Source organism: Megalobrama amblycephala, linkage group LG19, assembly GCF_018812025.1.
Source record: "Megalobrama amblycephala isolate DHTTF-2021 linkage group LG19, ASM1881202v1, whole genome shotgun sequence".
Classification (NCBI taxonomy): Eukaryota; Metazoa; Chordata; class Actinopteri; order Cypriniformes; family Xenocyprididae; genus Megalobrama; species Megalobrama amblycephala.
Genome location: NC_063062.1, coordinates 15798772 through 15811974, shown reverse-complemented (window position 1 = coordinate 15811974; position 13203 = coordinate 15798772). Strand labels below are relative to the sequence as shown.

The window sequence follows — 13203 nt, the reverse complement described above, 5'->3', positions numbered from 1 at the left end:
ATTTTGTTTTTTTGCCGCACAAAAAGTATTCTCGTTGCTTCATAACATTAAGGTTAAACCACTGTAGTCACATGAACTGTTTTAAATATAACTTTAGCAGCTTTCTGGACATTGAAAGTGTTGATTGTCTTGCTGTCAATGGAGGCCTCACTGAGCCATTGGATTTTATCAAAAATATCATAATTTGTGTTCTGAAGATGAACAAAGGTCTTACGGGTGTGGAACGATATCAGGGTGAGTAATTAATGACAGAATTTTCATTTTGGGGTGAACAATCCTTTAATCATTCTAGCGCATTCATATTAAGATGCTATTTTTTTTTCTTGCAGAGTAATGGGCTGCCAAGTCTAGTCAGTGGATTAGGGCAGCAGTTACTTAAAGTCTATGAATCTGTGGTGGCTAATGTAGAGAAACCCTCCCAAACCAGTTTCAACCTGGCTAAGGATGGAGTCAACATTGTCCTGGGTTCCCTTGGCACAGTCATGGAGAGAGCACTGCACAACCTTTCTTATAATGGGCTGGTGAGTGAGTGAGTGAGTGAGTCGGTCATCCTCAGGTTTGATTTGATTTGGCCTCTCACGTGCTTTGATGCATCTGGAATCTAGTTCACGTGGACTCTTCACATGTGAATAGACCTCCTTCAATACGTACACAAACAAACACACACCTCAACCCCATCTCCCACGCCTGCTGTGATCACACACCCAGCTCTGCATAGCAGGGGAATATTTCCTTCATGGATTCTGTCTAGACTGAGAGCGACTTTGAATTATTTTAATAAATGGTGACCTCTCTTCACAAATGTTTAAGATCACTTTAATATTGGATACATCAATTTAAGAAAAATGCTAATTTAAGAGGTTCATAATTTAAGAAGTTTGCCATTTTACAAACCCGATTCCAAAAAAGTTGGGACACTGTACAAATTGTGAATAAAAACAGAATGCAATGATGTGGAAGTTTCAAATGTCAATATTTTATTCAGAATACAACATAGATGACATATCAAATGTTTAAACTGAGAAAATGCATCATTTTAAGGGAAAAAATAAGTTGATTTTAAATTTCATGGCATCAACACATCTCAAAAAAGTTGGGACAAGGCCATGTTTACCACTGTGTGGCATCCCCTCTTCTTTTTATAACAGTCTGGAAACGTCTGGGGACTGAGGAGACAAGTTGCTCAAGTTTAGGAATAGGAATGTTGTCCCATTCTTGTCTAATACAGGCTTCTAGATTGCTCAACTGTCTTAGGTCTTCTTTGTCGCATCTTCCTCTTTGTGATGCACCAAATGTTTTCTATGGGTGAAAGATCTGGACTGCAGGCTGGCCATTTCAGTACCCGGATCCTTCTTCTACGCAGCCATGATGTTGTAATTGATGCAGTATGTGGTCTGGCATTGTCATGTTGGAAAATGCAAGGTCTTCCCTGAAAGAGACGACGTCTGGATGGGAGCATATGTTGTTCTAGAACTTGGATATACCTTTCAGCATTGATGGTGCCTTTCCAGATGTGTAAGCTGCCCATGCCACACGCACTCATGCAACCCCATACCATCAGAGATGCAGGCTTCTGAACTGAGCGCTGATAACAACTTGGGTTGTCCTTGTCCTCTTTAGTCCGGATGACATGGCATCCCAGTTTTCCAAAAAAACTTCAAATTTTGATTCGTCTGACCACAGTTTTCCACTTTGCCACAGTCCATTTTAAATGAGCCTTGGCCCAGAGAAAACGCCTGCGCTTCTGGATCATGTTTAGATATGGCTTCTTTTTTGACCTATAGAGTTTTAGCTGGCAGCGGCGAATGGCACGGTGGATTGTGTTCACCGACAATGTTTTCTGGAAGTATTCCTGAGCCCATGTTGTGATTTCCATTACAGTAGCATTCCTGTATGTGATGCAGTGCCGTCTAAGGGCCCGAAGATCACGGGCATCCAGTATGGTTTTCCGGCCTTGACCCTTAGACTGTTTCATATTCTCTGAATCTTTAGATGATATTATGCACTGTAGATGATGATAACTTCAAACTCTTTGCAATTTTTCTCTGAGAAACTCCTTTCTGAAATTGCTCTACTATTTTTCGCCACAGCATTGGGGGAATTGGTGATCCTCTGCCCATCTTGACTTCTGAGAGACACTGCCACTCTGAGAGACCCTTTTTATACCCAATCATGTTGCCAACTGAACTAATAAGTTGCAAATTGGTCCTCCAACTGTACATGTAACTTTTCCGGCCTCTTATTGCTCTTATTGTCCCAACTTTTTGAATGTATAGCTCTCATGAAATCCAAAATGAGCCAATATTTGGCATGACATTTCAAAATGTCTCACTTTCAACATTTTATATGTTATCTATATTCTTTTGTGAATAAAATATAAGTTTATGAGATTTGTAAATTATTGCATTCCTTTTTTATTCACAATTTGTACAGTGTCCCAACTTTTTTGGAATCGGGTTTGTACTTCACAGAGCTGAAATTTTCAAGTATAGTTCCATTTCTCAAATCTGATTAGTCAAGTAGCTAAAATACAGTTCAACAGTTTCATATCACTATGCTTGTCTGTGTCTGTGTTTAAGTCATACTATCAGACTGTGATATTTATACTATTTATTTCCATCAATATAGGAGGTGCATCAATTTTTGGTCAAGGTCTTGTATTGTCAATGCAAGAGTCAAACACTCTGTAAAGTCTACTCCAGCACATCCCAAAGACTTTCAATGAATTTAAGGTCTGGACTCAGAGGTGCCAATTCATGTGTGAAAATTAATTCATGTCACTGGAGTCTTGAGAACTTCTTAAAAATTACACCCATTCATTCTAATATAAACAAATGGATGCATTTAATTGAAATACATTTTAATCCTACTTGTATTTTATTGTCAATGGGTTAAGTTTCACTTTCTTTGGGAAGACGGAGCAACCATGTCACTGTCTGCACGTGTGCAGACATGTTTTCTACGCATTTATGAAGAATTGTGTGAAAACGAGATGCCCACATGAGGATTTAATCAAAAACAGATGAGGTGGAGCTCGTCTGTATTATAGATGTGACTGTTTTTGCAGGCAGATGAGGGGCTACTGTTCCTGTCTGGATTTAACATCTTTTAATAATGCTTTAAACTGAAATACAGTAATTGAATGGGATCACTTGACTTTATTTTAGTTTTTTTATAATACTATTCAAAATAGTTTTTTAAAAAAGAAATGCATACTTTTATTTGGCAAGGATGTATTAAATTGATCAAAAGTTTCACAGTTTCTTCAAATATGCTGTGCAGCACTACTGTTTTCAAGATTGATAATCAGAATGATAATGGTTCTTGAGCACCAAAAATGATTTCTGAAGGATCATCTGACACTGATGACTGGAGTAATGATGCAGAAAATTCAGCTTTGCCATCACAGGAATAAATTATGTTTTAAAATATATTAAAATAGAAAACAGTTATTTTAAATTGTGATAATATTACTGTTTTTACAAAAAAATTTTATCAAATAAATGCAGCCTTGGTGAGCAGAAGGGACTTACTAACCCCAATCTTTTGAACTGTAGTGTGTATTTATTGTTGTTATTATTATTAATTTACTTTATTATTTAATTGTATTTTATTAATAATTCTTTATATTAAAACAGTAGTGTTTAAAATGGAGTGGATTATTTGTTGATTAAGAGCATTTGCAGTTACTATGAGATACTGAACAAAATAAAAGTGCAAAAAACAATAACACAACACATTATGTTGTTAAAAAAAGTGATGCATTGCATAACAAGTATAAGGGCCATGTTTAGAAATATGTTTGGAAATCAGATCGGCCAGTGGCCTTTTTAGGCTCCACTGGAGATCTCAGGAATGGTACAGGGATATTGGATTACTGGAATTTTTTACAGTTAACTTAATTCTTTATGCAGTTTTTTTTTTTTTTTTTTTTTTTTTTTTTTTTTTTTTTTTTAGCAAGATGGTCCACTTGAGCATAGAGCATTTTATAGTTTACACATTCCAGACCCTCACAGAGCTTGACGGTGTCTTTATGTGAAAGTCAATATAAGATTGTCATAGTGTACCCTCAATGGTATTTAATATTTTGAATACCATTGAGGGCACTCTGTGACAATCTTATACTGATTTTTCATATTTACTTATTGACTTTAAAATCAGATTCTCTGTGGTATTTGTTCTGGTAAATCTGGTTAATAATCAAAATGTTTTCAAGCTCATCTCTTTTGTTGTCAGTTATCAAATGTTAACCATTCATCAGATGTGTCAGATTTATTTCTTTATTTTTTTTCTATTCACAAAGAGAGTCAGTGGCAAACATGTAGGTAATGACAATGCCAGACAACCACGCATATCCGAGAAGTCAGCTGACACAGAGACAAATAATTTATATCATGACGAAACAGTGCGTTCTTGGATGTTCTTTTGGTGACTTGTCAAACGTGGACTGATGTTATTCAGGGAATCAGGGTGTGTGAGTGACATCCTGGCACTGTCTAACTGTCCTCTGTCTAGTTTATGCTTGTGCTTTCATTAAAATATTAAAAGTAGCACAACTGTTTTTAACATTGATGATAATAATAATAAAAGTTTCTTGACCAAATCAGCATATTTCATGACACTGAATACTGGGGTTATGGCTGCTGAAAATTCAGCTTTGCCATCGCAGGAATAAATTATATTTTAAAATATATTAAAATAGCAAACAGGTAATAATATTTCATAAAAATACCGTTTTACTGTATTTTTAATCAAATAAATGCAGCCTTGGTGAGCATAAGAGACTTTTTTCAAAAATCCTTAGAAAATAAATCCAAGCCAGAATGAGAATAAAGAATTAATCGAATTAATCTGATTGTAGTGTCAAGCTTCTCTGAGGTTAAGCAGAATTTATTTTTATTTTATGGTACTGAAGTATTGGTTTGTGTAACTTGCTCTTATGCAGTTCAAACTGGAACTGAGCACAATGTTAAAATTAATTCAGCCATAAAACAATCATTGCAATAAATTTTCATTCTTTATCATTCATATTAATAATTGCACAGTATGACACTTGGCCATGTGTCACTGCAAAATATAGGATATAAAGACTTTAAATGTGCATGTGACATTTAGTAATACTCATTCAAATTTAGAGGTTCATAAAGACCTGAACCGATTCCAGCCTGCAGAGCTTTATTTTCTCATGACATGTTGAATACCTTTTCCTAGATGCAGTGGATTCTTTGACCTAGTAGTCATCGAGTAATAAAAGATGTTTTGATCCCTGTCCTTGATTAATTATATTGCAATGTGTATAGCAGATGAGATCAGAGAGAAACGTAATGAATCATTCAAAGTTCCCCATTTTTCTTCTTGCCATATTGGTCTTGGGTTCCTTGAAAAACAGCAGGCGAGTATCGTTGGAAGATGTCCACCATTAGGACAAACCCCACTGGTTGCTTCTAGGAAACATGGTCTGATATTGTAATTAGCCACAGACCGTTAGCACAAACATCACACATGTGAAGTGAAAGGAATGGGCACAGAGGTGTTGATGATTATATCACAATACCCAGAAAGCAGCTGGAAGATGACGTCTGTGATACAACGAATTGCATAAGCAATTTGACCAAATGCTAATGAGTGCAGTTGCAAAATGTCAGGGTTCTGTCACTTCGGTCTGGTTTATTCTAAATTTGGCTGTCTTGTTGCTCGGATTGTGCGCTCTTTTGTCCATGTGATATATTGTATGTGCAGAGTGTGGTGTTCGGATCCCTACACTTCTGTCTAGTTCGGTCTCGGTTGAGTGTTGGGGTTCGGACATTCATTCTCCATGTTTTGTCTCTTGTTGTGAGCGCTCTGGTTGAGTGGTCATTCACTCGCCATGCTCTCTTGTCTTGTGGTTGTCCTGCATGTCTGGGCAGCACACGTCTCTCGGCTGGCTTCCTCTAGTCCTGCTCGCCAGCCGGAGTCCGCTCCAGAGTCCACTTCAGCTCTGAAGCTTCCAGAGTCTTCTGCTAAGCCCTAAGACTACTCCACCAAGACTCTTGTCCTCATCCTGAATGCTACTCTGTCTGTCCTGTTGGCTCCACCGTTGTTGCCTGCTTTACCGGCTACACCCTGGCCCTCTGCCAGGACTCCAGACATGCCAGAGCCTCGCCGGTCCATCCCTCCAGCTTCGCCCTGCCACTCTGCCAGGACTCCAGACCTGTTGGATCCTCCCCGGCTCAGCCCTCCTATCCCTCCCTGGTCATTTGCCTGGGCTCCAGACCTTCCAGAGACTTCATAGGCTGTTCTCCCATCCTTGTCTCTGTAAATTGGGCATTGTGAGTGTTCATTTGTAACCCCTCCTGTTTGAACCGCCCACTCTAAGTGGAACTCGAACCCGGGTTCGCCGGTATGGGAGTCTGGCACTCTAACAAGCATACAGTCAACAGTCAACAACTCTAAAGGCCGCAGTCTCTAGCATCAATCACTAGAGTGCCTTTTGAGATCAGGGGAGTGAGGTTTACACACACAGCTCTTACCGGGCTACGTCCATTACACTCACCCCCTAAACTTCACTCCCATCCGGGCTATGGCACCAGTATAACCCCTCCTGTTCGAACCGCCCACTTTAAGGTGGACTCAAATCCAGGTCTGCCGGCATGGGAGTCGGGTGCTTTAACAAGGAGGCTAAAGGCCACAGTCTCTAGAGTCAGTTACTAGAGTGCCTCTTAAGATCAGGGGAGTGAGGTTTACACAGTCGGCTATTACCGGTCTACGTCCGTTACACTCACTCCCCTAAATATCACTCCCACCCGGGTCATGGCACCAGTATAACCCCTCCTGTTCGAACCGCCCACTTTAAGCGGGACTCAAATCCAGGTCTGCCGGCATGGGAGTCGGGTGCTTTAACAAGGAGGTTAAAGGCCACAGTCTCTAGAGTCAGTTACTAGAGTGCCTCTTGAGATCAGGGGAGTGAGTTTTACACACACAGCTATTACCGGTCTACGTCCGTTACACTTAGCCCCTAAACCTCACTCCCATCCGGGTCACGGCACCAGTATAACCCCTCCTGTTCGAACCGCCCACTCTAAGCGGGACTCAAACCCAGGTCTGCTGGCATGGGAGTCGGGCGCTCTAACAAGGAGGCTAAAGAATGCAGTCTCTAGCATCAGTCGCTAGAGCACCTCTTGAGATCAGGGGAGTGAGGTTTACACACACGGCTATTACCAGTCTACGTCCATTACACTCACCCCCTAAACCTCACTCCCATCCGGGTCACGGCACCAATATAACCGCTCCTGTTCATACCGCCTGCTCTAAGCCGGGACTTGAACCCAGGTATGCAAGCATGGGAGTCTGGAGGTCTAACAAAGAGGTTAAAGGGGAGTGAGGTTTACACACACAGCTCTTACCGGCCTATGTCTATGTTTCTGATTTTGCTCGGACCGTGCCCTCTTTCGTCCGTGTGATACATTGTATGTACAGAGCGTGGTGTTCGGTTCTGACACTTCTATATAGTTCGGTTTTGGTTCAGTGCCGGGATTCATACATTCATGCTCCATGTTTTGTCTCTTGTTGTGAAGGACAAGTTGAGTGTTAGTTCACATGGCTTTGTTTTATTTTTTTTGTTTCTATATGATGTGCTCTGCTGTCTATTGTCTTAACCCCACCCCTCTTGTTACCTGATTATTGGTTTATTTGTCCCTCCTGCTCTCCCTTATTTACTTCCTCATTTTCTCTCCTCTCCTCATTTATTCTCCCTTCGTTCTTTGTCCTGTGACAGATTGTTGTCTAAAATGTACAGTTTTCGTCTTTGGGGCAGTTTTTTTTTTTTTTTTTTTTTCTAATTAATAATGTCCTCGCTATATCTCTTACCTAAAACCTGATAAATGAGCCCAGGTTTATTCATCTTTACCTCCGTAGTTCACTTGCAAAATGTTTTTGCTTTAGAGTTGTATTAAAACACATTTAGAGAGTTTTGGGAACATGTTATTACCTTGGTACCTTTGTTACGCGTAATGTTGTTTTAAAAATTTGTGTAGATTGTGATAGACTGAGAACTGTGTCACGTCTCACAGATGATCTTATCCCCTATAGATATCTGGGTTGTTTTGTCTGAGAGTTTCTTTGTTTTTGTTCATGAGGTTATCTGTAGAAGTGAGAGGGTAAGATCTGTTGATGCTTGTGTCTGCATGTTTCTTAGAGGAGAGTTTAACTGAGTGGAAAATCTGGAGTGGAAGATCTCTGATAGCACCACAGTGTTAACAGTGAAGAGCCGAGGACACTCGTTTCTTCATGTTCTTAGCAGTAGATAAGGTGCTCTTCTCTGCCTGGCTACGGAAAATTCCACAAAATCTTTCTTTGGCCTTTCTTTTCTGATTTTTGTGCCAGAACCACTCATTTAGGTGCTGTGCCATAAACCTTTGTGTAGTCTACGATTTTGTTTGATGATTTCGATATTTCATTTACTTTTCCAATTCCTGTGTCAGAACCTTGCCAATTAGGCCCTGTGCCATAATCTTTTGCCTTGTCTACAATTTCGTTTTGTTTTTGCATTTTATTTTGGTTAATATTTGGTTTTGTTTTGTTGTTATCTTTTCCAATTTCTCTTTACACAAGACAGGTGCTTTTTGAAGTCTTAATGGGATAGGTTAAAGAAAAATGAAAATTCTGTCATTTACTCATGTAGTTTCAAACTTTTGTGACTTTCTTTCTTCTGTGCAACATAAAAGATGATATTTTGAGGATTTTTTTTTTTGTCCACTAAATAAAAGGGAACGTGGTCCAAATCATTGGACAAAACCAAAAAGCCAAGACAATTTTCAAAATATCAAAAATATTTGTGTTTAAAGATTAAAGAAAGTCCTACAGGTTTGGAACAACTTGAGGGTGAATAAATAATGACAGAATTTTCATTTTTGGGTGAACTATCCATTTAATGAGGTTGATCTTCACTGTGGCTCAGTCACTTAGACTTTGGAGGCAGTAGAGGTCAGGGAATGTGACAAAGAGTTGTAATTGGCCACAGACAGACACATCCCTCCCTAATTAACCCCTGGCCTGGGACTGTTTGGGATCCCATAAAATAGCTAGACAAAAGGAGGAGACTCCAATAGGTCTGGCACCAAAGTTACTCTGCCCCTAGCAGCTGGCTATCAGTCCACATGTGGGGAGATATAGTGTGACTTGTTCCTTCACGATGGTATTTTCAGGGAATTTTAGAGAATCATGTCAAAATGGTCAAGTCAAAAATGGTGTTTGAAAAAAGTGAAAGAGAAAGGCCAACCACATTTAGGTCTAGCCAATGAAAACAAAGCAGTTTTTCCACAATATTCCGCAATAAGTATATACTTTGGCTCTCTTTAATGTTAATGTCTGACAAAGAATATTTGATGTTTTTCATTTCAGCTATACAGCTCTTAGGACATTTGCTGGTTTTTAATGAATGAACAGTACTTGACTGCCAAATTCCATAATCTCTGCTACCTTTGAGATCCTTCACATGTGGAAAACTAAAGAATGGCTTTGTTGTCTTTCATAACAGATTCCGAGGCGATCTTCCAGGCCAGAAGGAGGTTCCCAACTGGCTGGGAAAGATGGAGCAGAAGAATGTGTGAGTGGCTCCCTGGTGCTGGAGTCCAGTGTAGGAGACCACATGCACAGTCCCAATGACAACTTTGAAAAGCAGCCTCTTGAGACAACAGAGCCCAAGGAGATATCAGAGGAGACCCGTCAGCTGAAGAAGAAGGTCATGAAGCAGATTCCTATGCAGCAGAAAGTAGTTCTTGGGGGTAGCAACAAGAAATTATCCAACCACATATCCTCTAGGAAGAGTCTGACAGATTGCACCCAGAACTCCTCCTCTTCTTCTAACAGGAACGCCGAGTGAGAATGTAGCAATGATTTCTAACGTCTCAAGTCAATGACCTACATATAGTTATACATATGGAGGCTCTGAACTGTTTTGGCATTTCTTGTCTATGATAAAGCAAAGTTATTTTGTTGTGCATGTAAATCATTCTGGAGAACTGATATACACTATTTTAAAAAAGTCTGGGGTTGGTAAGATTATGTTTTTGAAAGAAGAATGTAAAATAATTTATTCCTCTCATTGCAAAGCTGAATTTTCAGCAGTCCAGTCTTCAGTGTCACATGATCCTTCAGAAATCATTATAATATGCTGATTTGGTGCTCAAGAAACTTTTTTTATTATCAATGTTGAAAACAGTTGTGCTGGTTAATGTTTTGTGGAAACCTTATGTTTTTTTGTTCAGGAGTCTTTAAATGACCTTCAAAAGAACATTTATTTAAAATAGAAATATTTTAAAACATTATAAATAAACCTTTACTTGAACTTTTATCAGTTTAATGCATCATTACTACATAAAAATATTTCTTTCAACAACAAAAAAATCTTCCTGACCCCAAACTTTTTTTTTTTTTTTTAGCTACGTTGTGTAGCTAAGAAAGAAAAAAAAACAGATATAAAAATTGCGGTGTTACTTGAATATCTTTATTAGTAATAATGAATGAAATGAAATGTGAATTCAAGGCATAGTATAACAATTATACAAATGTCTGCATTATTTGTGACTGATTATAAATACTAACTGTAATTACAGAGCTGGTGCAAATGTCATTAATGACACAGGGCAAAGCCTGGCTACTTTTCATTTATATTTTATTTTATCAACAGTCACAACAATTGGTGATCATACACTTTTTCCAAAAGACGTCCCTTGCAAAACCAAGATGTGAAGCATGAGATGTGATCATTACACAACAACAGCACAGGTGTGACCATACGAGAATAAATTATTTACTTCATAATCACATTTTTTGCCATGTCACTGCCTCTATTAGTTTTTGAATGGACAATGTGCTAGATGGAAAAGTCCTCAGATTTTTCTCTCTTCAAAAATACCAGAATAACAGTCACAGCAAATAATCACAGCAAAGGTTATTCAGTTGTTTTAGATGATTTATGCCACAAATACAGCATACTTATTAAACAAAATTGCCTGTGACAGTGTTTTGAGCTTGAATTTTTTCATATTTTAATACAAATAACAGGAATAATTACAACATTTGCTGAGCTACTCCACTTTAGTCGTTATATCAGAATGAATTTACAATGCATACTTGTAATATCAATGTGGTCTATAAATATATGACAAATAAATACACATTTAACTGTCAGCTGTTTCACTGCATTTGTTTCCCTCCAGATTTCTATTTGCAACCTTTCATCAACTAAAGTTAACATACTTTGAATACATGATTTTGCTGTAACAGTGCATTCAATACAAAAAAACGCATATTCATGTGCTGATGATTGTAACATTGCACTGTGCGTTGGCATTCAGAGGAAGTCTTTATGTGATTTATTAGTTTTTGTAGCACAATTACACTGGTCTGTTCTTCATAAAGCACTTGAACAGCCTCAGAAAAGAAGCTGGTGGAAAAAAAACACTGCTGTTATCTGAATGCACATTGACGCAATCGTCAAACAGTCCATTGAGATTAAACTGCAAGACAGCCTTGAGCTGATGACAACTCCTTGGTATGATACTGTGGGAGACTTTTGTATTTGATAAATGTAGCAGAAGACAATGTTGTCATGCGTCTGCTTATATTTTTAGACCACAGCATTGAATCACGAATGATTCCCATTGCCGTCATCATCACCGCCACAGTGTGTACCTGTTGCCAACACTCATCATGATTATTTGCAGAAGCACTGAAATCTGTCCTGCTTAAAGTAAGCAAATGAGATTAAATGACCTATTTCTCCTCACACTATGGAATATTAAATCCACTTTTGATTGATATAATCTGCTGCCACATAGCATTTTATTAAGAAATCTCAACTTTCAACACATTCTCAATGAAAGCCATCAACTTAGCAGACGACATACTAGAGCAATTCCCTAGTTGCTCATGAGGAAGGTCCAGCTGTAGTCACGTGAGAAATCCTGGACTCTCTTAGGAGCCACAGCAACAGTTCGACCCCTTCAATGGGTCTAAAATAGGTCATATCAGACCACATACTGTAAGCTTTATTTCCAGAGCTCTTATCAGCTTCACAACGAATCTGTTCGCCTGCGGGCGAACACTGCCGACATGCTCTTCACAATACCCTTGATGCCTGCTAACTTTTTCGCAGACACCCTGGACTCCCTGATGCGATCCACCAGCCCATGGAAAACCATGAGGACGCTGTGGTAGTTCTCAGCAGCCGAGACCTCATAAAACTGACAGTCTGCAGAAAGCGCCAGCAGCCTGCCCTCCTCGCTGAGGACCGTACGCCGATGGTGAAGGTCTCTCTTGTTTCCCACAATAACTATGGGCATCTTCTCCAAGCCCAGAAAGTCCTTAGTGGTTTTGATTGTTTGGATGAGTCTGGAGACCGCGTTGAAACTGGCTCGGTCGCAGATGCTGTAGACCAGCACAAAGCCATCTGCCCACTGGACTCTTTTCTCACACATCAAGGACACGAAGGACTGGTCCTGCTGAGAAGACAACCATTGCATATTTATTCAACATTTCAGATGTTATTCAAACAGTACAATAGAAATCAGCCTAAGCTGAATTGATGGTTTTAGCTAGTTTAGGATGGTTTACCCAGCCTGAGAAGTGTCCGAAACTCTTTAAAATCTAGCCAACAGACCACCAGGCTAAGAGACCAACACATCATCTTAGCTGGTTTAGTTGACAATAAAAAAAAAACAGGTTCTGAAACACTGACTCACCTGTGAATATGGTGCATCCCATATATTCAGAGTTTGCTCTCGTCCATCCACAACGACATTGTGAGTGTAAAGCGACTCTAGAGAAAGAGTAGAAGTTATATTAAAATGTGAAATATTAAAGGTAACGTACAAATCAGTCAGTGAATGGGGCAACATACCAATATCCCCATATTCCCCGATGAATCTACGAGTCAGGAATCGGACAGTGAGTGCTGCAAAACAAAGTTGTATGAGCATTTGCTTATATTGCAAAAATGTTTAAAAAGTGACAAAATGCATTTTATGGATGTATAGTATATTTTCTAAGAAGAAAAAAAACTTACCAGATTTTCCAACATTGTCTGTGCCGAGTACCACGACGTTTGCATCCATTCTCTGTCCGTTTAGTCTAGTCATATCCTTTAGAAAGATGCTGAGAGTGAACTGGCGCGCGTCCGCAGCAGTCAACAAAGTTAAGGAGAAGGCGGAGCTTAGACGTGCT

The 13203-nt window shown here is 39.1% G+C and overlaps 2 protein-coding genes across 5 annotated transcripts in view; one reads left to right on the top strand and one right to left on the bottom strand.

Annotated features, from left to right (window-relative positions):
* plin1 (perilipin 1) overlaps positions 1-10557 on the top strand; it is a 25549-nt gene extending 14992 nt beyond the window's left edge. For all 3 annotated transcript variants that reach the window (XM_048169114.1, XM_048169115.1, XM_048169113.1), the window contains 2 exons: positions 330-521; positions 9515-10557. In XM_048169114.1, coding sequence (XP_048025071.1) covers positions 330-521; positions 9515-9859 — 537 coding nt within the window. In that variant the 3' untranslated portion in view covers positions 9860-10557. The remainder of the gene's footprint in view (positions 1-329; positions 522-9514) is intronic.
* On the bottom strand, positions 10487-13203 carry si:dkeyp-59c12.1 (Ras-related and estrogen-regulated growth inhibitor-like protein). Of its 2 annotated transcripts, none has more exons than XM_048169117.1 (4): positions 13046-13203; positions 12881-12934; positions 12723-12799; positions 10487-12479 (listed from the first exon to the last, which is right to left on the bottom strand). In XM_048169117.1, exons 1-4 carry the CDS (start codon positions 13116-13118, stop codon positions 12054-12056), a joined length of 630 nt encoding a protein of 209 aa, XP_048025074.1. In that variant the 5' UTR covers positions 13119-13203; the 3' UTR covers positions 10487-12053. The 2 variants fall into 2 exon arrangements, with proteins under 2 accessions (XP_048025074.1, XP_048025073.1); XM_048169116.1 differs by having other exon boundaries at positions 10494-12482.